Genomic DNA, 26,598 nt, shown 5'->3' on the forward strand with positions numbered 1-26,598 from the left:
CTAGTCTGAGAGTTGCTGTGCAGGTCATAAATTCCCGGAGACTGAGGGAGAGTAACTGAATTAACCGTCTATTAATTAGAAAGGAAAAGGAAGCCCTGGTAATTAAGTAGCTGTCACCTGCACGTCAATACTCGGAAAGATGAAGTGCAAACCATCAAACAATCAATCTGTAATCACAGAGAACTGAGAACAGAGCTCTGAAAACAGAAAGACTGACACAACATGCCTTTCGGAGAACGATTTTGTTTCATGATGAAGTGACAGGAGGGGCAGATAAGAGGGACTTTGAGAGATAGAGACTGCATGGAATTCGGTAATACATTTTCATCTTAAACCAGAAAATCTTTGAACTGTTGATCCCAATGTGGCCGCAGAGTACAGGGCATGCATGCTGTCTTTGAAATCATTTGAATTAAAGTAGATTTTTTGTTTCACAAATTAAACACTCCTTATATACTACAGATACTTGAGATATTTTCAGCTACAATCACAAAGGAATTCCACCTCTTTTGATGAACACAAAGGTAATTTCACCCAATTTTATAGGACTGTCATAATATTGAAACAATCAGTATGGCTCTCCTACTCTTTGAGACAGCACGTCTGTGCACATAAATAATCTTATCAATCATCTCCTAAAAAATGCCTTCCGGAGAAGCAGTCTTGCCAAAATAATCACTTTGCTCTTACAATGAATGATAGACTCAGTCTTGGCCACCAATTTATCCTATTGATGTGGCATAATTTCTCTAGGATGAATCTGATGAGTATTATAATCCACCATAAGAAAAGAAAAACTACTATCATCCCCAAATGTAGTATACATTCACTTGATACTCATTTCTTCACAATGTGATGGCATTATTTATCTCAACTAAGTGCAGATCTCTGAAATGAATGTTTGATTTGAGGATCATAGTGCTTTTACACAATGATCACTGCTATGCTTCCTTTTTTCTTTAGGAGAATGTAGCTAATAATTCAAGATTGCAACATTCATCAGGACTTGACTTTATGTTGAAGACTTCTTACACAAACTCACTAGTTCAGTATTTACCCATATCTGTTACTGCTTTGATAAAACTATATCACAAAATTACTACGAAAATCCAAGTTAGCTAGAAATTCTATGTAAAAATAGCACTTTCACTTCAAAAAAAGCATTATAAAAAGAAGAAAACAATAACATCCCGTAATTCTAACATCACTGCAACATCTGTTCTCCTTAAACATAAATACAATGCAAATAAAAAAAACCCCAGTACTTCTTAAGTATATTAGCAGTTTCCATGTAACTGTCCAAAAATATTCTATGCAGAGCCAATATTGCTTTTTCTTATTTATTCAGATCTGCTGGTAAAATATGTAATATCTTAGCTTTAACTATTTTTAATTTAATAATTATTTGAAATTATTCCACATTAGCAGATAAAAATATGCACAGTTTTTGACAAACGCATAATATTCCATGGTGAAGGCACCATAATTAACCAGATGTGATGGATATTTAGGTTTTAGCACTGACTTTGCATTGAAGGGAAAAAAAGTCCTGTTGTGTGTTTATGTCAAGAATTGGCTGAGCCACAAATAAAAATACAATTCAAATAATATAGTTTTTTTTTAAAAAGTCAAGCATACAAGAGAGTTTTCTCAAGATCAAATAGAAAAGAGATACCGCCCAATCAGCGTGCTTTGGAGCATGAGGGAATCAAGTTTTGGGAGAATTAAATGAGATAATGCTTGCAAAACCTTGGCTAACTGCCAGAAAATAATCAGAGCTGAAAAATGTTCATTTTGAAAGTCACCCGGAGATGGCGCTAGAGAGCCAGTGTGTGAGGCTTGTCTGCCAGCAGGTGAGCCAAGAGGAGTGGAAGTGGGTAGTGGAGCCATGAGATTGGGATGGACCTGAAGAAATATTCTCAAGGATAGGAAAATAACAGTTAAGGTGATGAGGTAGAAGGGTTGTTTGAGAGAAGATTAAGGCAAAGTGTAAGCTGTTCTCAGGAGAGTGGAGTCGAACAGCGCACTTGGAAGTGGCCGACAGGAAGCTGGGTGGTACAGCGAAGGGGAGAATAAGCTGGAAGCAAATGAGAATCATGAGAATCCCTCATTTGCTTTATCAGAAATGTGGATACTTTGTACAGAGAATTCTTGCTAAAGATGAGCTTTTTTTTTTTTATTCCTAAACCATGAATAAGGTCTTAAGAAATACACGATATAGAAGAAAATATATTCTTTGAGTTGAAAATACGATCCCTCTAAATAAAGTTTTCCCAAATCACTGATTTTCCCAACAGCATTTCCTGTTATACAAACTCCAGACCAAACAGTCGAGAGGAGTGGGACAAGCTAACACTAAGGTTCTTGTAGCACTAGAATGAGATGATATAATGTAATGCAATATATCACCTTTTTATATAATATACTAAATCTTTCATTAATCACCATGGGATTCTCATTAGCCCTTGTAGAAAAATGGTTAATACACAAAAAGTTCAATTCCAGCTTGAACAAAGTGAGAGGAGAAAGCAGAAGTCAAAGTATAATTTAATTATTAGATCTAAGTGGAGGAATTTTCAGTGACATGAAGACTAAAAGAACTCAAAGTTCCAGGCATACTATGAGTGCTCTCAAGAAAGGCAAGAAAGGTAAATTTAGAAAATATGTTCTAATATCCAAAGAACATAATGAACAAAGAACACTAGCCATGTCAGCCAAATATTATATTTAAATTTAATTATGTTCCTGTAGTTAATAATTTTTTTCTGCAAAATCTAAGAATCTCTATGAGATACTCAGATATAAACTACAAAATAATCATTTATTGTATCAGGAAATAAGCTTTAACTATAATAAATATGATCACACAGAAATACATAAACAGTTTTTATTATTTAAATGTATTTAATTGGAGTATATGTTTGTCATGGTAAGCTTAATTTGCTAATGACTTCTTTTTTTTTTTGTTAATGATATTTTAGATCAACTTATCGCTCTTGTGGTAACTAAACCACCTAACTTCATGTGGAGTAGGCATGTTTGTAAATCAGAAAGCTTAACACCCTATCTCTCTTTTTGCAGATTGTTCAAAATAAAATACACAAAAACATTCAAGTCCAAATGCAACCCAAGCCTACATTCTATAACAATCACCAGCACTGGAAAATCAAAAGAGCAATTCCAAACCAGTTATTATTGACCACTGTTATATATTACGGAGGGAGAATTTAGGACTTTTTCAAGATCAGGAGATTACTTCAGAGTACGATCAGTTACAGGAAGCAAAGGAAAAGAAAATGTCAAAGAAATTCTAGACAATGAGGAAAAAAATGGTAAAAAATTTCACTCCTGAGCTTGAGAATGATTGACAACACACAAATAAATAATGCTTCAGACACACAGGGACGTACCCCCACTCTAACATAGATACTCACATGCACACACACACATGCACACACACACATACACAAAGAGACAACTGTAGGATGGACATAACTAACACTGCTGAAACTCATATTCATATATCCACGAATCTTTGCACAGGTATTCACATTTCACTGAATTTCTTCACTTTCTAAAACTCATAAAGCTAAATGAAAAAAGTAAGATACTTGATAAACAAGACAGATTGGACAGAAGGTAAATAATACTTATCAAAAAAGTGGATTGTTGGTAGGTCTGAGATAGGCAGAAAGGAAGAGAGAATGTTCAAACACCACAGAATTACTATCACATTTCTAAAATGTCAAAAAGGACCAAATCTATTTCTAACAAACTAAAGAGACGAAACTGCTGTAAACTCTACCCTGTGGGACAAAGTTAAAACTGAAGTGGTCCATTCGGGACCTAGGAAAAGAAAGCAAGGATGAAAGGAGCCGTGATATTTTCACAGACCACTACACATAAAATACCTTTTTACTATATCTTCCCCATTCCAGCACGGCAGTCCATCAGCAGCGGCTAATTCATTCGCACAAAGCTCATCAGCCAGGCCCCCATAGAATGTCCTGAACAGTTGAAGACTGCTGATAAATTCTCTGAATGGGAAAACAAAGAAAACAATTAAAACCAAAAATCAATAATAAATGCCAATATAAATGGCATAATTTGTTATGCATGATATATAGAATGCATCTTTTTTGATTTTTACTGCTTATTTTTTATATATTCTCAATACGTTTCTAACAACCAAGATAAATACTATACTTTTTTAAAAAAGAATGCTAGTATTCAAATTTACTCTTTTGAATCCAAGTTTTCACAGGGTATGAATTTTATACAACTCAAGCCCAAGAAGTTGTGAAGAGTACACACACACACACACACACACACACATCCCATTTAACTAAGTATCCCTAAAAGCCTTTACTAGGTGCGCCATCTAAATCACAGTGATACTAACTACTTACTTTTCCGTACAGAAATGTCAGAAATTGATTAACAAGCTAATCATTTGCTTACTGATTAAAAGTTTATTAAACTTGGGTGGTTTTCCTATTTGGGTCTTCTCTTTGGTGTTTAAGAACATAAAATAGTATGTCTTCACTGATGTGGGAAACAGGCAGAAGAAAAGTTATTAAATGTCCTCACTACCTAGAGCCCACTGACAAGTCCTTGAAACGGCAGAGTGACCTTCCTCTAGGGACTCAACTGCCTCCATGTTAATACTTTGCTAAGGGCAGCAGGCTTATCTTAGCCTGACCCCCAGGATCCTGTAAGTCTACTTTAACATATAAAAATTCCTTTGGAAATTTCCTATATCTCTACCCCCCAAGATACATGTTGGCGATCATCCCCCAAGCATATGATATACATCTGAAGGGTCTCATGACTCAGATTTTATGAGACAGTTAATAAATGGCACTTTCCCAACAATAGCTAAGCCCCCTCAAGGTCCTGGAAACCTTGCTTCCAAAATACCTGGGAGACTTACATGCTATCCCCAGCTCCCTCCCAGTTTGAAAGTACATAATGCGCCACTTCTCATGACCCCCATGCAGCTCTTTCTGCCCATGGGTCCTGTTCCCATGCTTTAATAAAACCATCTTTTTGCACCAAAGACATTTCAATAATTCTTTCTTGGCCATCAGCCTTAAACCCTAACGTTTCTCCTATATCATTCACTAAATACAAAAAAAACTCAAATACATAGCATGTTTCAAAAGCATGAAAATAAAAGTTGTTGGAAGGAATATTATTTAATACACTGACTTTTTTTCCCCCTCTCATACTACATCTCTTTCCCCTATTAATTATCAGAAGGGAAAATTCAACAAAAAAGTAGTTTGCTTTTTAACTTAAAAAGCCAAAACTTTCAAGTTTTAAAATCAAAGCTTTGAGGTCCCAAGAACCTGAATTTTAGCATTTCAGAAAACCAAGTCCTAAAAACTATACTTCTGAACTTTTTAAACATAAACTAATGTTTTGGACAATGAAATGAAAAACCACTAACTTAATACAGAAGAAATGTCCTCTGGACTAGAATACAGGGACAGGAGAAAGAAAGCAAACCAGAAATCCATAGGTTGAGTAGTTAAAATGCAGCAATTATAAAATTGCATCCTCCACTGATATTTTAAAAATAACTTCTTTAAAAATGAGATCAAAGAGGAGGGCTGACTCTAAATTATAGCTGAAATGAGCAAATTTTAAAAAATTAAATCTGATTTTGACAGCACTGATGCTCAAATGTATTAATTTTAAAATTCTCTCTCTTAGTGGTTTCCAAAGAACTCTTTTGTGGAAATAGCTGGAGTTATAAGTAACTACCAATCTACAGGAAGGATAAATGTCATTTTCAAATATGTAACATCTGAAATCAGAGAGATCAGAAGTTCCCACAGCAAATGTTTGGTGAGTATTTAACCAAATTTTTAGCAAAGCTTGATCAGACATGTAATAACAACATGACTGCAGGAAGTATAAATCTGACTTCTAACTGATACTCAATTCCCCCAGTAAAGTATGCTGTATTTTCTCACGAGCATAGTAACCACTCATTTATACTTATTTATACTTTTTTTTTAGGGGGAGGGGCAGAAGGAGAGGGAAAGACTCTTTAAACAGGCTCCATGCCCAGCACAGGGCCCAACACCGGGCTTGATCTTAAGCCCCTGAGATCACGACCTGAGCCAAAATCAAGAGTCAGATGGCTTAATCGATAGGGGCACCAGATGCCCCTATACTTATTTATACTTTAAAGTTGGTTTCCTCTACTAGAAAATAAGTCCCCCTTCCCACCCCATGAGGGCCATATTCCTACTAACTGGAATGCACGAACAAATACCAATTCTGATGTTGCAGCTACTAAAACATAATGGATGAACCCAACTGATTCTTTCCTAGAGGGGTGGGGTTTAATAAATGGAGAGATGTGTGACTCCTGTCCTGAATTCTGTTTACTATAAATGATCACCTGTTCGGAATCAAAGAGTCTTCTAGAAATGAAGAGGCCTGGCACAAATGACTGGAATGTTGAGATCTCCAAATTGATGAGATAAAACTGAATTGATATTTCTTATGGACCCCAAACCTCTTCCTCCAATCTCAGTGAATGGTGCTGTCACAGCCAGTAGATCATACTGGGAAAAGCTTTACATCTTTCTTGCCGAGTCCTCTTTCCCAATGCTACCCTCATTGCCTTCGGTGAAGCCCTTATCATCTCTCTGGAATTACTGCACTCTAATCTCTTCCTTAACAATCACCTCTCATCCTCCAAGAAATCCACCTCTTAAAATTCAATCTGATACCCCCAGACTATGTCACTCATTTGCTTAAAGCCATCAATGGCTCTCTCTTCTCTACAGCAAAAAATCTAAATTTCTTGGAAAGGCATATAAGGCACCCTCTCTCACCTCCATTTCAGCAGCAACGCAAACCAAACTTCAGGCTTCCACAAAAGTGAGAGACTTACTGTTCCCCAAACATACCTTCATGCCTTTGCATGAGTTCCCTCTGAAAGCATCATATCCTAGAAGATTTCCACTCACTCTATAAAGCAGCATTAACCAGTTACTTGTCACAAACTACTAAACACTATTGAGTACCAAGCTCTGTGTTGGCACTAGAGCTAAATAAGACAGTCCCTATCTTCTAAGAATGCACTTTCTGGTGAAAATCTACAATAATAACATAGTGTTAATAGTGCCGCATTTGAGGACAGTGAAGGAATCAGGAAATAGGTACAAACAAGATACTACTTCAGTGTTTCATGCAAAAAAAAAGAAAAAGCAAACAACAACAAACAAAAAACAATAAGCAAACGTAAAGAGGAAAGAGAATATTGTATATTCAGAGACTCATATGCAGTTTAGCAAGTGGGGAGTGGGCTTATGGGAATTATAGTTAAAAGGTAGGAAGAGGCCAGTTTGTAATCAGCCTTATTGATCATCAAAAAACTGTTTCAGTTTTCTTCAGAAGGCAGTGGGAGCCATTAAAAGTTTTCCAGCAAGCAAGTGATGGCCTCCTGACAGTATTGTGGAAATAGGTAGAAAGTCAATGAGGTCACTTAGCGAGCTATAACCAAGACTCAGGGGGAGGAAATATGAGGATGAGAAAAAAACACCTGTCAGTGAGCATCATGAAAAGTGTTAGATTTGAAAGACATTAGGAATCTAGAATTGACAGTAAAAGTAAAAGTTTTAATATAACTCCTAATTGTCTTTCTCACCCCCCTGAAGGTGACCGAGGGGATGATTATCTCAGTGCTATTCACTGAGACAAGAAATAAAGGAAGGGAAATACAACTCTTTCAATGTCCCACACTACATTTAGGATCGCTCTTCTCCTGCTCAATATTTTCATCTTTCCGTGGCACATATCACTGTCTATTCTAGCACGTCATGTACTTACTTATTATGTTTTATTGTTTCTTATCTGTCTCCCATGCTAGAAGAAAAGATTCAGGCAGGCAGGGCTTTTTTTTTTTTTTTTTGGTTTTACTCACCAATATAGATCTCAAAGCTGTGAAGGCATATAGTAAGTTCAATAATTAGTAATTAAATTAATGAATGAGTTAAAACTAATTAATAATTAAGTCTACACTCTGTTCATTTTGCGATTTCTTTGGAACATACAGAAAGAGAAATCATTTAGAATGCTACTTTCAGACCTACTATGTGTAACATCATCTGGGGATCTTGCCAAAATGCAGATCCAATAGTCCTGGGGTAGAGCCCAAGACTCTACATTTCAGTGAAGCACTCAGATGATGTTGCAGCTACTCGTACAAGAACCATGAATACCACGGATGTTTGCTGTTGGATACGTAACCTTGGAATCAGGGGACTGGGTGTGTGATGGGAGAGTCATTATCTCCAGAGGTGGTGACTGATGTCATGAACGTGGATGAAATCTCTCAGGCAAATAACAGGTAGTAAGAAAAAGTCAAAGGAACTCTGAAGTATATTGAGCAAAGGAAGAAAATCTTCAATGATAAGAGCTGTCAACATTAAAGAATAAGGGAATTTGAACCTAGAGAGATTCCTCACAGTGTAAAATGCCATTATGAGAGGTTACTTAAAATAATGAAAACGTCCTTTATATGTGGTCCCTCAAAAATTCATATGTTGAGACAAGTTCTTTAAAAGGTAAATAGGCTCAAATGAGGTCATATGGGTAGATCCTAATTCAATAGGATTGGTGTCCCAATTACAAGAAGAGATGGTAGGGGTGCATGTGCACAGAGGAGAGGCCATGTGAGGACACACAGGGGAAGTGCCATCCGCAAGCCAAAGAGAGAAGCCTTAGGAGAAACCAAACCTGCCACATCTTGATCTTGGACTTCCAGCTTCCAGAACTGTGAGAAAATCGATGTCTGTTGTTTAAGCCACCTGGTCTGTGGTACTTTGTTATGGCAGGCCTAGCGAACTAATACAATAATGAAAGCATTTGAAATAGAGTAATGGCCATCAGATTTGCAGTATGATGAATATTAAAGAGAAAGTGAGAAACTAAGAGTAGAGTCCTAAAGACGAACATTAAGGGAGTTTTGTTTGTGTGTGTGTGTCTGTCTGGATATGCAAGAGATTTGAAAATATTTGTGTATGAAAGGGAAGGAGATAGCAAGGGTTTGTGGTTCATTAGCTTGTTCCCAAATATCCCAGTTCTCTACATTCCGGGCACAAAGCCACTCTGAAGCTAGCTTTAGTATGTGACTTGCTCTGGGTTCTAGTAAGTGTATGCAGAGTGATGTATGTACCCTTCAAGCTTAAGCTTTAAGAGCCAATGTGGTTTTGCCAACTTCTGTTTCCCTCTCCCCTGATGGCTGGCAATGTGTCACAGGGAGGCTGCTTGGTCATTCAGAAGCTTAAATCAAGGGCCACTTGAGCAGCGCCCCCTGCTGGTCTAAAATGTGAACAGGCTAAAATGTGAAGGAAAACGCTTTTGAACCAATGTTAGGTTGTTTGCTACCATATCATAATTTAGTCTTTCTTAATTGATAAAAAGATAGAAAAAGAAAAATTAAAAATTGATAGATCACAAATTCGGAAGAGAGAGGAAGAGTTACTGAAAAGAGATTAGCTTTGGAACAAATTCTCTGAGACTAAAAAGGACTGAAGAAAGTCTGTGAAAGTTAAGATAAAGTTTTGGTTTGTGAAGACAGAAATTTGAGGGGAGATCCTGCTTCAGAACTTTATATTCTGTATTTGGAGGTTTTTAGGTCACAGGAGTTAAGAGTAGTGTTTGTTGCAAGAAGTGGTTGCATTGGAGGGCCAAGGGATCTACATTGGATATAGAAAAAACTGAACTGGGAAATGAAGGGGATAAAGCACCAGTAGCTATAATGAGGTAAAAAAGATGTATCTACTGCCACAGAGCCAATTAATGTTGGTCCTATTACAAGAATCCATACTTCAGTTCCCAGGTCAATGCTTGGCTTACCACACACCATCATGCCTCCTTTTCAAGTTTTGCATGAAAAGTCTCAATGAATAAAATATTCTATTCTTTGGATGATTCAAAATTTAACTTGCTGGAAGGGTGACTATATCCATGCAATTATTTTTCTACAGTTATGAGAGTCTTTCCAGTTAAAACTAGGAGCATAATAAATGTAGGGAGATGCTAAAATTTCCAGCTAATTATCCTTGAGGGGCTATGTTACATATGTCCGTTGTTCACCTTAGTCTTCAGACATATTAGTCTTGCCAGTAACAGAAAATATTTTTTAAATATTTAAAATATTAAAAAAAAAACAGAAAAAAATTCTTTGTCAGAATATTTATTCAAAGCATCTATGTCAAGGCCATACACAAATTAATACTTTCTCATTTAGGCCTGCAACAGTTTAACAAATGACCTCCCTGTCAAGTTTTGCCCTCCTGTCTTCTGTTCACTGCATGTCCCATGTTGTAACCAGAAATCAGCCCAACACTTTACCATTTTAAAACCCTAACAATTCAGATAAAATGTCTTACCATGGCACATAATCTCTCCACTCTCCACCCCTTAGCCTCCCATGACAGTCCTCCTTCCCTCCACTCACACACCCCAGGCAAAACTGCACACTTTTACTCACATAGCAGATGATATTTCCATATTTACAGGATTCTGAGTTTAGCACATGCAGTTTCCTCTAACACTGGACGGCCTTTTCCGCTATCACTCTCCCAAACTTCTGCCCGTCCTTCAAGATCCAGCTTAAAGCTCATCTGCCCTCTACATCCTTGTCTGACCAGCATGCACAGTTTTGTTTGCTCATCCTTGTTTCTTACACAGCACTCGGCGTCTGTTTTGCAGTCCTGGCTATCTGATATTATAATCCCTGTGTTTGCACATCTGTCTCCCTGGGTAGAGGGCTCGTTCAATACAGGCAAGAGCCATGTCTTCTTTATATCCCCAGGGTTTGGGTCACAGTTTGGTACCCAACAGGCCATCAACAAATTCTCCCTGGAATTGGTCCCAGATGCGGTCTGAGTTTTTAACTGTGCCAGAATTAGAAGTTTCTAAAAGAAAAGCATTTTTTAAATAATAACAATAATTGAAATTCCTTGAAGGATCCAGTTGACTTGGGAAACTTGAAATTAGAGAACCCGTTCCTAGACTGTGGAGAAACAGACCTTCCTCGTGTGCTGCATTAGAAAATGAAGAACTTGAAAGAGCAGGACCGCAAGCTGTGCGAGACTAAACAGGCTCAAGTCAGAGTGCATATATATGTGCTGCTGAAATTAATATGTGGGGACATAATAATATTTAGTCACACTGCTCTGCAAGACAGCTATCATAATTAATACCTCACAGATAGACTGTGTTACAAAAACAGAAAGAGCCTGAGACCATCTGTTCCAGGGGCTCTCTGTCCTAACTGCACATTGTCATCGCCAAGGAAATATTTAAACTGTAACTCCTAGATTTTCCCTCATTCAGATGTATTGGTCTGGAGTGGGACCTGGGCATCCAAGTGCTTTTGGAAGCTTCCTATAAGATCCATATGTGTGGCCAGGGTTGAGGACCTGTGATTTAGTCTAGTTCTCTTATTTTGAAACTAAGGAAAAACAAAAATCAGAGAAGGTAAAAACATGTGAAAAGCGAGGAAGTTATTTACTCAGGAATTTATTCGTAGCAGACCTCAACATCTTTCACTAATTAATTAACTAAATAATTCATTAGTAAACATGCCATCCCTTAGCCAAGTCAGCTGATATTGAATACCTGATAAATCAAAGCAGAATGAATCTTTATATAGAAGAATATTTCCACCTGTTTTAAAAATTTTCCTGAAATTATCACCCTGTTAACAGAACACAATCAGTAGATTGTTAGACCAGAAAACATAGATAGATCACTTCTGTCTGCCAAAATCTGCACTTAGAAGGCACTAGGTTTAAACAGGATTTATCTGTGTATTTCTACCAGTCTGAAAGGTCTGGTGCAGGACGCAGGGAGCAGGGCAAATTCTGCTCCCTGGCTAATGAGCAGCTTTGTCCACTGTGCTAGCACCATAAAGAGGAAAAAGGCTGTGGCACAATTGATCATTCATAGCTCGCAGCCTTGTTTGCCCTGAGCTTACTAAAGGCAAGGGAGAAACGTGGTCCAGCATAGTTATTGCTTCGTTGCTTCCCATGACCTTGAGGCCAGCAGTGTGCCAGCAAGAGCTCCTGATGCATCACGTGGTAAAAAAAAAAAAAAAAAAACCAATATGAAAGGAAATGCAACTCACCCTGAAGTGTCATTTATAGTTTGGTTGACATAGGAATGCCCAGTGACTACTATCAAAACGAGCAATGCTTCTGATTGGCTGGACCATTATAACTTACTTTTGTCATTTTTAAGGATAAAATTAACATAGCTTTTCATAAACAGTGCAATGAATAAAAAAGGCACATGAAGAACAAGTTAGTATCCGTGCCTCTACAGTGCGTCCATGTAACCCACGTTAGCAGCCTGGTATGCTTTCTTCAGCTGCTCTATGCACACGCTAACAAGTAACCAAAAACAGACAGAGATAAAGAGAGACATAGTAACGGTTTGTTTTAACAAAACTGGGACCAAGCTATATACATGTACACGCGACTGGCTTTTCTCACTTGACAATATATCATTAACCTATTTCAGATGAATAAATCTTGGTCTTACTTTTTTGATATAGCTGTATAATATTCCATAATCTTAATATAGCAACTCTTCCGTAATCTACCAAAATATTCCACTAAACTAATTTACATTTTAATTAATAAGGCTGGCTTAAAGAGTGGCAACCACATGTTTCAAACTTTGCTGATCTCCCAGGGAGCTGTTTTCACTTAAGCATATGGCCCTGATTTTACATTTGATTTTGCATTTCATTTCATTAGATGTTCCTGAACACAGAGCTATATTCAAAAGGCAAGCCTCTAGATCTTCTATCTTTATCTAGCAGGAATTTGTTTCAATTTTAAAACATTCATAAACAGTCACTTCCTCTCCTTTTTTTCCCATTGAACACAATGTAAAAGAGATGATTTCTAATTTTGACCCAAACTAATTATCTGGAACAGTATTGGAGAAGAATCTTATTTTCAAATGGAACTTTTCTCTGTGGAATGTTTCAGACTACACGTTCCTTTATTTAATGACACGTATTGATTTTTTTTTACCCCCTAAAGTCAGTCCACAAATAATACAGGACCCAAATTAAAAGCAGCGCCTCCCATACTGTTTGAAAATATCTGTCGAACAAAGGTCAAATGTGCAGTTCGCTAGTTAATGGCCTGAGGCAAAGTTAAGGTTAATGTGGCACTAATGAGCAGGCTCAACCCTGTAGAGATGTCCGACCACAGTTGTCAAACAGCAGACATTTAAAATGTCAGTCTCCCGCTCAGCAGAGGAAATCTATAATTACACGTTTCCAGATAAGAACTATTTTCTCTTGTGTTTCTGAATCTATATTTAATAAGTTTATTTTATTCTCAACTAAGTCATTCTATTTGACAAAATATTTTTATAATCATCAAAATAGAAAAATATTTAGATTACTGTTCTACAGCGGTAGCAGTTCTTGCTGTAAATGCTTGAAAGTAATTAAATTTATACAGTCAGATTAGCTAGCGGGAAAACTGAAATTTAGTTTGCTGGCCCCTTTCCATAGACTTTGTGACACATGGAAAGATGGGTGGAAAAGGATGACTATGACACAGAGAAAGCAATGCAATGTGCGGCACCATTTGTCACAAATGTAAATGTGTTACAAGCACATTGCACTTGTATTTCCTTAAAAAGAAAAAAAAAACCTATTCTTCCTAAAAAAGAAACTCATAAAGTGTGCTCTCTGAACCCCACTTGAACCCGCTATTCATTATGGAAGCTGTGATGGAAGGATCCACACCATTCTCAAAGAGAAGGATTTTTTTTTTTCTGACTAAATGATTCCAGGTTTTTTTCTCCTCATAGGAAGTCTTCTTGTTCACACGACATGATTTCCCTTCCGTAGAAGATTTACTGTGCTTTCTCAACAAAGCTGAAGGGGTTAAGATGGGCAGTAGGTTGGGGAGCACCAAGGGAAGGAATGGGAAGAAGGAATGGAAAGGAGCCCTGGAGATATGCCAATATCCTCAGATACTATCTGCAGAGGATTCTTTTTGACATGGGCTCTATGTTTAACACTCCGTGGTGGTGATTTTACACTAGTTCTGAGCGGGACATTCACAGTCATCTATACAATTAATGAAGACACCTCTATTCCTTACTTTTCAGTAATGCTCCAAACTCAACACATTGCCATTAAATGTCCCAGTAAAAAGCACCCTTTCTGAAAGCATCCTCCTTTAAAAAGAGTGATTTAAACCTGATGTCAAAACTAGGTCTTCAAAACTCTCATCTCGTTTTCCCATATTGTAAAAATGTACCGTAAAAAGCCCTCACTGTTCTCCATTAAAAAGGACTTTAAACAAAGATCTTAAGTCATTTATAAAAATAAACACAAGATCACATGTCCAATATTTAAACAAATTTGAGCATCCACCCAAAAGAGGTGAGACATAATTTCTCCTACCTCATGACTTTTTTCATTTTAGTAAAAATATGCAATTATTTGCTCAGTTCTACTGGTTTCAGGAAGCATGCTATTGCTTTTTCAACAGGAAAAAAAAAAAGTCTAGGACATGATTGGGTCAAGACCAACAAGAAGATTAAATCAAAAGATTTTTGCAGATGTAACGATTCTAGTATACCTCCTTAATACTAAGAATCATTACTGAGTACCTATATCGAGATTCAGCATTTAAGGTCAAATCTTGAATGTTACTCTTTTTTGCAGTAAAATGTTTTCTATGGTTACTAACATATGAGAACATATTCTGTACAATATTTTCCTCTCTCAGCATGAGCAGAAAACTAATAAAAAACCTCTCCCTTTAATAGTCTGCCAATAAATGGGCTTCTTCCTCATTCCTTCTTCTGTTTATTTTTATTTTTTTATTTTTTTTCATTTTGTGATTTCAATCCTCTATTCCTGGTCACTGCTACCCACCAACTTATCTGATTGATGGACAATATATGTCTGGTATAAATTGTTCTTGCTTGCATCCTCGGTTACTATATGTCTCTCAGTGCAGATACTTGTGTTCCTGAACTCTGGTATAAATATGGGCTTTAGGGTCAGAAAATCTATAATTAAAAGGGTTCAGAGAAAATGAGTTATTTTTGTCTTCAATTTTATTCCTATTATTCTGGTAATTCTCATTTTAGAAAGAAATGGCTCTTGAATGTTACATGTAACCCAGGTGCTAGTTTGGGTGGCACAGAATATTACTGACCAACACTGAGTAATGTATAATTACCTTTGCTCAAGTATGACACCGATAATATTGTCCATGTGATGAGAATTATAATAATACTTCCTTCCATCACAATCATTCATACATCTGTTTATTATAAGGCTTAGCTTACACTGGAAAATGCAGACAAACCAAATACAATGAAGATTATAAATCCATTGAGTTTACTCCATTTGTGGGACCCCGAAAGTCACAGGGTGCACGTCTAACAGGATTCTTGCTGAAGGGAGTGAAACCGACACAGCCAAAGGAGCACCTTAGACCTGCTGATCTTCAAAGTCATCAAACAGAATGAAGCATATTTTTGAGAAGAAACCTTGATCTGAAAGTCTATGATATGGGCCTAAATAAAAAAGAATCATCCTGAAACTACCTTTGAACTTTCATTCGGTTGCACTTCCAAGTAAAAGTTTCCACGTACGACTCTGGAGATCATGATGTGCCCTGGAAATGGTTGATATACATTCGTGTCTGGGAGTGAAGATGGAAAACAAAAACAAAAACAAAACAAAACAAAGAAAAAAACAGTGCCTCCATCAAATGATATAATCCACCCCAGAAACACATTTCTCCTATTTTGAGGACAATTGTGGAGGAATTGGCAGCTCTGTCATTTCCCTTAAACATGCAATGGGATAAAAAAATAAATATCCTGTTCCCCGTTTTTCCCATATTATTATACGCATCATTTTGACACTTCCAATGCCATTAACAGATTTAAACTGATGGAAATGTTTTTTGCTATGTAAAACCAAGTGGAAGAAAGTGCTTAGTACTCTTGCTATAGACTGAGCATCCATGATGCTTTACATACAATTAATTGAGAAATAAGCCTCAATTATGGGGCTTATTTAGGCCCCATAGATTCTGCTAAAAATTCTGAAATCATTTTTATACACTCCCACAAAAATCATCAATTTCAGTACGACATGACTTTAAATCTTCCTTACCTCTCCAAAAATTGAGTGGGAAAAAAAAAAAAAAAATGGGAGCTGAATTTGAAGTTTTTTTTTTCAATTCTACATATGCTTACTGACTTTCCAAATGAAAAAAGGATAGAAGAGCCACTTTTTGAAAGGAGGAAAAAAGAAAGAACATATTCTCAGGTATATTAGGCAGGGAGAATTTCACTCACAGTTCGATTTTTTTGTTTGGGGGCGATTTTGAGCCATATAAATGGGATAACCCTACAGTCACAGTCATAAACACTACTGGAAAGCTTCTAGCTCATTTGGCAAAGCTGCTAGTGGGAAATAGGTTTTCGGAGAATCAGTTTGGGAAAAACTGTCAAAATTAAATGTCATTCTTCCTATGGCTGAAAAAAATATATGTATTTTTTTTATTCTTTTTGTAGTGAGAAATTTGAGGAGACTTACTTCTACTCACACTGTCTTGAAGTTGAGAGGATCAATATTACAGATATTGCAAATTAATGTGAGGACCAAAGCCTTATGGACCATCAGTGTAACTTTAAAGAGGTTAGAATAAACCTCACACTCCCTGATATAAAACTACCTTCATCTTAGCAAACAAGTTATAAGAGTTCTAACGGCAGCCAGTGATAGCTACACAAATCTGCTTTCTGTAATTTTCCATAATTGCTACCACCAGAAAAAAAAGAGTATCTGTTAGGTACCAAACATGGACCCACAGCCACGTCTAAGACCAACGACAGTTTCAACTTCTAGTCCATACCTTCCAGTCCAAATCCTGCTCAATGTTAGTTTAATCATTCACTGCTTGGATTTAGTTTCAGATATGTCGTGAAATGGTCACTAATTTTTCCATGAACGTCTAGAAAGTAAGAGCAAACCTCATTTTTAAAGGCTTTCTTTTTAATATTAGTTTTAGCCAGAGCAAATTGCTTTTCAATACAACAAAATTTTGCGTGTATTTGTTTATGGACTTTCTTTCTCTGGGAAGTTTTTATCAGATTCTCAGTGGGCTACGTGACCCGCAAAGGTTAAGCACCACTAGCCTAAACTTTTGCCATATGTTTGTTCTGCCTTCTGGCATTCCTTCTTCCTGTGTGCCTGGTTTTTGACCCCCTAGGGTCCTGCTTTTCATTATTCATGTAGGTCTCGACGCTGGCCTGCCTGGGAGCTCCCTTTTCCTCAGCCCTGCTCTGGCCTGGCCTCTTGCCCCCTACCCAAAGCCTTGCCTTAGCCTGCCCTGCCCTGAGTGCCCTCGCCCCTACCACTCACCAAGCACTGTTTTAAATTAACCAGAAATGTTCTCATTGAAGGGAACATAACTTTTATTTTAGTAAATTAAACTTACAGGTAATAAATAATAATGGCACCTCAAAGAAGCACTAACTTCCTTTTAGGAAATAGATTGGAAATTGCCTTCTCCAGTCCTATAAGTGATATTAAATTTTTCTCTGAGTTGACTTTTTCCTGACCGATGGATATTTTCATCCACTGAGTTTATATATACACAATTCATCATTAAGCCCGGTATGTCAATACTGATTTAACCATATAAACACATACCCCCAAACACACACATCAAGAATTTTAAACATTAGCTAATTTTGGTTTCATTAATAAAGTATTGTGCTAAATAAGGTTTGACTATGTAGATATAAATTCATGTATCTTAAGCCAACTGATCCTATGTAATATGAACCTATTCCAGCTATCTGGGCAATAATCCTAAGTAATATTAAGTGTTCTTCATTCAGATTATGTTTAAAAGTTTTTCCTATGCTTAATTATTTTAGTCACTTCACTATGTTTTTTTGCAATGAACAGGGTAAAAATTAATTTGCTTTCATGGATAGACACATCCTGAAACAGAACATGCCCTCATTCCTCTCTTTCAACTAAGCAATTTCAAGTGTCTCTTTTAGTTCCCATTCTCAATAAATAAAATTGTTAATGTTCAAGTTGTAAAATTCCTACTCAAATCAAGATTTAATAAACACATGAGAATAACATGGAGCTGCCTGATGATACAATGTTCCATTAAGTTCTTAAGAGACAATTTTGAAAAACAAAAACTCATAAAACCATTTAAATTATATTTTGTCTCAAACATTAAAAACCCAGTGTTTCCAAAAATTCTCCTTCCCCCACCTTCACATCAAAACCCTCTCCTATGTCAAAAATATTTTATTTTTACTAAGCACCTAGGACCGTCTCTATTACCCCGATGCACAGCCATGCATGCAGCCAATCCCCTTAATTGGCGCATTCTTAGATGAGAGGTTTGGCTAATTGGAATGCTTGCTGGAGAACAGATGGGGCACTGGTGTTGAGACTCTGTCTTAATTTATTGTCCTGGGGTTTTCCTAATTACCCGCTTAATTGGCACAGCCACACCACTTTGAAATAATAATGTACTGCTAATTATCACCGATTTAAGCTTGCTAATAGCTTATTCTTACCAGCTAACTTCAAGAAATCAAGCAGAGAGCAGAAACTGCCACAGGGAAATCACTCTGCCTGGGCTGGTTTAAACAGCTACGTAAGTGCAGTGTCCTTTACAGCTGTGCTGATTTGGTTTCTGCCCCAAAAGACGACACAGTGATGCTTTTCTCGGGATGTTTAAAGGAACAGTAATTCTTCCTTGACTTTCTCAACTTTTGGAGACCTCTGTAACTGGGATGTACCAATAACTCAGAGTCTCAAAGTAGCTCATTATTGGCATTCTACATAAACAGAAAAAAAACAGGGGGGGGATTGAACAAGTACAATCCCATCTCCAAAATATCATCAAAAGAATCCAGTACTATGGTTTCGCTTCCCTCCTTCCACACTAAAAAGACTGACATACTCTATACTTCGGGCTTAGCACAACTTCCAGATCCAAGGACAGATTTGGATGTCCTTCTTCAAATGTTAGAAATAGAGCAAGGAAAAGACAAGGTATTAAACAGAAGGGTTCTCTTTTGAAATGAATACAAAGGAGGAAGGGGGAGAAAGAAACAGACTAAGGGGTTGCGAACTTGGGAATTCATAGAGAAATCACTGTATTTAGGATAAGATACTATACTTCTTCCTTAGTTTACACTTATTCTGCATCTGTTTTAGGTACTTTTTCAGACATCTTCTAGGTCAGACTCCCTAGAAGCAGTTCCTGAGACAGGAATTTGGATGCAGATGATTGGTTCATCGAGGTAGTGCTCTTAAGAGAAAGGTAGTGAGGGAAGTAGGATAGGGTGGGCAGGAAGAAGGTATATCGGGATGTGGTCTCAGCTGCAGCCAGACTGCACACATGGACTGCATCACACATCTGGACGCATCACACTGAGTAAGGGCAAGCCTTTGATCCCCTGGTGTCCGTCGGGCACTGCTTATGAGCCTCTGCCAAGGGGGTGAAGCAGGGGGGAGGTTAACGCACTCTTTCAGGTAGATGAGATGGCGTGTAGTCCTCCTCCACATGGAACAGAACTGACCCAGGTAACCTGTAGGATATTGCAGAAATGACAGTGGGGACTTCAAGGCTGGATCATAAATACACTGCAGTTTCTGCTTTTCTCTCTCTGATTATCTGTCCTGAGGAAAGCCAGCTTCAGAGTTATAAGAAAACTCACTGGGACGGGAACATGAGGCCTCCTGCCAACAGCCCTGTGAGTGTGCCATCTTGGAAGATGATACCCGGTCCTGCTCGAGCCTTCAGAGGATTGCAGCCTCACCTGACCTTGACAGCAATCACCCTAAGAGACCATAGTCAAAAAGAAACCCTGAGCCAAAACCCCACAGCCAAGCAGCTCCCAAATTCCCAACCCACAGAAAATTGCATAATAAATGTTGTTGCTGCTTTAAGTTACTACATTTCGGAATGACTTGTTAAGTAGCCAACAGACAATGAAAATAGATGGCTCCAATTTGTTGAGGGCAATTCCCCAGAGAAGAGTGCAACTGTGCATTATCAGCACCTTCGAGAGAGCAACCAGGAGGCAGATGAAACGGCCAGGTAAAGAGGGATGTGAGCAGGGCCCCAGTAGCCTCCACCATTGTAGTTACCTCTCCTACGAAATGTTTCCATTAAACCTCCCGTACGACTTAACAGTGTCATGTCATGAACTTAATTATGGACATTTATATTTTTAAAAATGGTATCTGGCAACAACCTAGAAATCTCGACTTACTAATAATAGTCTCCAAAAATGAAGATGCGTTCAAACAAAAGCTGAGAGGATTTATCAACGGTAGTAAGCAATGAAAAATACCCTAAGGCTAATAAAGCAAAATGACTCTAGATGGACACGTGGAACTAAAAGAAAAAGCATGAGAAAGAATAAAATATGAGATATTATAATATTGACTATTTAAAAACAACAACAACAATATCTCGGAAGTTGTTAAAATGTTGTTAGAAGTAAGATATTGGTTAGGAATAGGGTAACGGAAGATAGGAAAAGGGTAATGGAGTGAAACTTTTAAGGTTCTTATATTGTTCAATGAAGTGGTTAAAGTTCTAATTTAAAGTAAATAGTAAAAATTAAAAAGGCACATTGTGATCTCTATGGTAACCATTAGAATAATAAAGAAATGCAAATATAAAAAGCCATGAAGGGGCACCTGGGTGACTCAGTTGGTTAAGCATCTAACTTCAGCTCAGGTCATGATCCCAGGGTCCTGCTCAGTGGGAATTGGCTTGTCCCTCTGGCCCTCCCCCCAACACACTCGCGTGTGCGCGTTATACTCTCTCTCAAATAAATAAAACCTTTAAAAAGAGGGGGCCATGAAGATTTTTTAAAAAATTAAATACCTGTTAAAGTCAAAAGAAGGCAAGAAAAGAGGAATAAAAAATAAAGGACATGGGGCACCTGGGGGCTCAGTTGGTTAAGTGTCTGAATCTTGATTTCAGCTCGGGTCATGATCTCAGGGTGGTGAGATGGAGCCCCATGTTGGGCTTCCTGCTCAGCGAGGAGTCTGCTTGAGATTCTCTCCATCTCCCTCTGGCCCTTCCCATGCTTGTGAGCAGCGCTCTCTCTTTCTCTCTCTCTCTCTCTCTCTAAGTAAATAAGTCTTTAAAAAAAGAATAAAGAACATGGGGTAAAGAGAAAATAAAGAACAAGATGGTAGCTTTAAACTACTTCAGGATAGTATATATCACTGGGACATCTGGCTGGCTCAGTTGGTGGAGCGTGGGGCTCTTGATCTCGGGGTTGTAAGTTTGAGCCCCATGTTGGGTGCAGGGATTACTTAAAAAAAAAAATCTTAAAAAAAAAAAAAAGAACACTATATATCACCATAAAAAACTGGGGCATCTGGGTGGCTCAGTCAGCTGAGCATCAGACTCTTGATTTCAACTCATGTCATGATCTCTTGGGTCATGGGATTGAGCCCCTTGTCAGGCTCCATGCTCAGTGGGGAGTCTGCTTGAGATTCTCTCTCTCTCCCACTCCCCCTCTGCCTCTCCTCCAGCTCATATGCTCAAGTATGCACTCTCACTCTCTCTCTAAAATAAATAAACCTTAAAAAAATGGACTAAACAACCCAATTGAAAAATGAAAAAGTAATTAATCATCACTTAATAAATAGTGTTGGGTAGCTTAAAAAAAAAAGCTAATTGGTCAAATTATTTATAAGTCAACAATAGTTATATTAACACAACCTCAGAAGAATTGCTTGAATAATGGAAAACTATATAAATTAAACTGTTATAAAAACCAGAAAATATTTTTTAGGTCAGGGTACCATAAATCTAACATAATTTTAAACAACAAATTTGTATATTTAAACAATAAATTTTGGGGCACCTGGCTGGCTCAGTCAGAAAGGCATGCAACTCTTGATCTTGGTGTTGTGAGTTTGCACCCCGCACTGGGTGTAGAGATTACTAAAATAAATAAGTAAATAAACAAACTTTAAATAACTATTTTTAAAAAATAAAAAATAAAAAAAATAACTATTTTTTTTAATAAGATATACCACTAAAGAAACTAAGCCTAAAGATTTATTTATTTATTTTTAGAAGGAGAGAGAGACAGAGCATGACTGGGAGGGGCAGAGGGAGAGGGAGAAAAAATTCCAAGTAGACTCCCCACTGAGCACGGATCCCAACCCAGGGCTCGATCTCACAACCCTGAGATCATGACCTGAGCCGAACTCAAGAATCAGAGGCTTAATCGACTGCGCCACGCAGGCGCCCTATAAAGTAAACTATTCCAATATAATTTTAAAAGACTATGAGTTATTTATATGTAAAAATGTATTTTAAATTGTTAAACATAGAACTGTGTTTATCTCCATTTACATCGGCGAAACAACTGATGCATTTTACAATTTCTATTTTTCACCTACTAGAGCAATTAATTATATTTATAGAAATTGATGTGGGGTTTTTTGTTGTTGTTCCATTGCTTTATTTTAATAGTTTTAAATTGGTTTAAATTTATAAATAATACTTTCTGTTATAGATATTCTCATGGGAATTGCCCAAGGTAAATAAAGAAAACCCAAGAAAACCTACCATGGATACAATACAATACAATATAAAAACTAACTCAGAAGATGTTGATTTTTTTAACTTTACTTTTTTATGAATTGCACAAAATAGTGTTCAATGATTTTGTGATTGATTTGGATGGCCTGACTGGAAATTCATTTTTTCCTTATCTATTTTTTATTTTACAATAAACTTCCATTTTGTTCTAATTAATGAGGAAGTCCCAAGTCAAAAACTCTTCAGCAAATTACATTTTATCTCTATCTGGATAATCACTATATCTACTACACATCATAATGAAAAATTATGCATATGAAATGGCAAAAAAAGGTTATTTAAAAATTGAGTATCATTAGCTCTCATGAAAATTTTGACTAAAGGAGTTTTAACTATGTTTTTATTAGGAAAATAGGATTTTAAAAAAACACTTTTCATCTAAAGTTTAAAATAACAGTGTATATAGGTATGTTAATTTATATGTGTACACAGACAAACACACACATATTTTCTGAGATACAGAGAGCTAAGCATCCTCCTCAACCCCTGGCATACTATATCATAACTTATTACTTGAAATAGAATTTTTTTACTAATACCCATTCTTATATATTTAATATAAGTACTTTCCCAAATCCTTTTCTTGAAAAATACCTATTGATTTTTATATATTTGTTTTTAATTTATAAAAATGGTATTGCACTATTCTCATTCTGCTTAATACTTTTTTCTCTTTAATCATGATATTTTTTGATGCATGAAAATATATTCTTTCCTTCTGACTCTTTATGTTCCAAAGTAATATATTTTATTTTTCCATTTTTCGTATTATGGACACATAACTTGCCTCTAACTCTCAGCCACCACAGATACTCAAGAATTCTCCTTGTGAATATAAGCAAGAGTTTCTTGGGATACATCCTAAGAAAGCAGGTAAGTGCATAGACTATAAGAATTTTACAAGGTACAGCAAGCTTCTTGCTGGAATGGTTCTACCAGTGAACCACATGATTGTACACATAGAAAATCCGATCCTATCAACAGACCAACCATTAGAATGGAGTTCAGAAAAGTAACCAGATATAGTATTATAAACATATCTTTTTCTCAATCTGTCTATTCAATATTCACCCCATTTGCTTGGCTGGTCTGTGCACACGGAGGTGGGCTTGGAGAATGTTTGGATTATCATAACCTGAGTCAGAGGGTGACTCCAATTATATCCTCCTATGTATGTGCTATCTGCTTGAGCAAATCAAAACATGTACTGCCACCTGCTTATCTAGCTAACAATTTGGCAAATGTTTTTATCCCTTTACCAATTAGTAAGGATAATTAGGAATATTTCACTTACAACTGGTAAGAATGTCTTCACTGTTAGACCTCAAGGCAATTCACCCATTCCATGACAGACAGGAGCCTTGATCATTTGGACATCCTACAGGACACCATGCTGATAATAAAATACTGATCACATCATCCTACTTGCCTTAGTAGACATGTGCGTGACTCTGGTGGGGAAAAATATTGACATTTCAAGGGCTTGAGAATTCAGCAGGGTTTCTAAATGTCCAGTAGTCTGGATCTTATTGGGATATTCTAATGTAAAAGGCCAATTTCTGCCTTAAGATAACCTAGCACTCAGGAAGAGGCACAATACTATTTGGGTCCCTTTGCACATTAGAGAAAACATGATACACACTTGAGTGTGCTGCTACAACCCTTTTATAAAGTAGCCCCAAGGAGCTTTTGCATGAGAAAGAAAAGTCTGTAGGCTGGTGTCTTGCAAACTGTTCTGATATTCAGTCCAGATGACCCAGCTCATCCACTCAATGGCACCTGAAGTACCAGTGGCAAATGAAGATGCTCTACAGAGATTCTGGAAAGTCCCATTAGAAGAACAACAGTATAGACATCAAGGATTTTGGACTAAAAGCATTCCCGCTTTTGCTAAACACTGTTTTTGTTTGTTTGGTTGGTTAGTTGGTTGGTTGGTTGGTTTGCAACCGGGATCTGATAGAAACTACACACTTGACCATGAGCTAGCAAGTGACACTGCAACCTGAGATACCCATGATCTAACTGCTATCTGATCTGCCACGCTACGAGATCAGGCCTATATAGAAGCAATATATCATCAAGTGGAAGTGATCTATTGAAAATCAGGCTCAAGCGGGTAGAAAAAGCACAAGTTAAGATGCACAGAAAGTAGCTCATAGTCACTCAGCACCTACTCTGCTACATTTTCCCAGCTATTTCATTTGAAATGTATGACCTCATGGGGAATTATCAGTGATGAAGGATAAATAAAATTCAGGCCTAGTTTATGGACATGGAAAGATAAATAAAATTCAGGAGATGTTTATGTATAGGTCTGCACAACATGTAAGTATTAAGCCAAAGTATACTGCCCTAGCAATTAAGTTCCATTTAGGAGTGGCAATAAAAAATGTGTAGAAATAAAGTGCGTAAGTGGGCTCATGTGTAATACCTCTGGTTGTTCACTTTGTGTGGTGTGACATTGGTCTATGATGGACCTACTCTTGTTCTTGGGCAATGGCTAACTGGTGGCTGGCCGGTTAGGGACAGAGAAATACACAGAGTTTGCAAGATCGGTGACAAGGACGTTTATTCAGTGGCTGGACAGATACTTATAAAACTAGCTATTCATACGAGCCTCTCATTATTCCTGAGACATTTCACTTGTACTGGGTTTTGTTTTGTCTTTCCAACAACTGAATTGCTCTGGTGGTGAAACAGACATGACCTTTAAGAACTTAAGATCTTCCTTAGCTAGATTTTATTACAAGAACCACTCTACACTATACCTAGCCACTATATGCTATGTGCTATCCTAACACATTAATTTCTCAAATACAAGAAAAGACTGCTGATCACTATAGATGTTTGGAGGAAAAAAGAACAGCTATTTTGCATGCAAACAAAGTGCTAATTCTTTTGAGCTGTGGCAAATAGCCAGCAATAGCCCAGATCTTTATTCCAAATTATAGTCCATCTGAGAAGAGAATGAGGCAATTAGGAGCACTGTCCCAAAAGGAAAGACAGATTCTACATTATAGAGAGTAAAGCTATGTAACATACTGAGTTTGCCATAAGGTATTATTAGAAATAACTACTTGAATTAATAAATGAATATAGAATTCTAAATTTCAATTCAATTCACCCACTGAGAGGGACACCTGGGTGGCTCAGTCGGTTAAGCGGCTGCCTTCGGCCCAGGTCATGATCCCAGGGTCCTGGGATCGAGTCCCACATCGGGCTCCTTGCTCAGCAGGGAACCTGCTTCTCCCTCTCTTTCCCTCTGCTTGTGCTCTCTCTGTCAAATAAATAAAATCTTAAAAAAAAAAAAAAAAACCACCCACTGAGAATCTAGTATTTGCCAGGACATACACTGATCAATAGAATGCAAAAGTAAATAAAATAATAGTTTCCTTCATTTTTAAGAGTTTTTCAGTTTGACTGTCAATTATCAAGCAAAGAGATTATTAATGAAGGCTTTAATTTAACATGTGAAACAATGACGGAAATAGTGGTAGAAATGTGAGTTATAGAAGCAAGCTACTCAATGTTTATCATTTTGAATCAATAGATAGCCATTTTCAGCATTCCAGATAAAAGGTATAGAAACTTCTTCTTATCCAACCATTTTCTAACAGATGCTTAGCATATAGTAATACTGATTTCATCATTTATGTGAATACTCTGTGTTCATCGTCCAATACAGTAGCAATACACAGAATTAAGACTAAAATTAATTAAAATTAAAAATTCAATCCTCAGTCACACTAGCCATATTTCAAACTAATTTTTTTATTTTATTGTGGTAAGATCTACCCTCTTAAAATGTGAAGGGTACAATACAGTGTTGTTGGTCACAGGGAGAAGGAAGTGGGGAGGTATTAATTAATGGGCATAAAGTTTC

General features: G+C 37.1%; 1 protein-coding gene across 7 annotated transcripts in view; it reads right to left on the reverse strand.

Annotated features, from left to right (window-relative positions):
• The window catches only part of GPC5 (glypican 5), a 1,360,202-nt gene that overhangs the window by 1,030,500 nt on the left and 303,104 nt on the right, over positions 1 to 26,598 (reverse strand). For all 7 annotated transcript variants that reach the window (XM_032402777.1, XM_032402772.1, XM_032402776.1 and 4 more), the window contains one exon: positions 3,912 to 4,037. In XM_032402777.1, the coding sequence (XP_032258668.1) occupies positions 3,912 to 4,037 (126 nt within the window). The remainder of the gene's footprint in view (positions 1 to 3,911; positions 4,038 to 26,598) is intronic.

The sequence above is a fragment of the Phoca vitulina genome, unplaced genomic scaffold, assembly GCF_004348235.1.
Source record: "Phoca vitulina isolate PV1807 unplaced genomic scaffold, GSC_HSeal_1.0 scaffold5, whole genome shotgun sequence".
Lineage (NCBI taxonomy): Eukaryota > Metazoa > Chordata > Mammalia > Carnivora > Phocidae > Phoca > Phoca vitulina.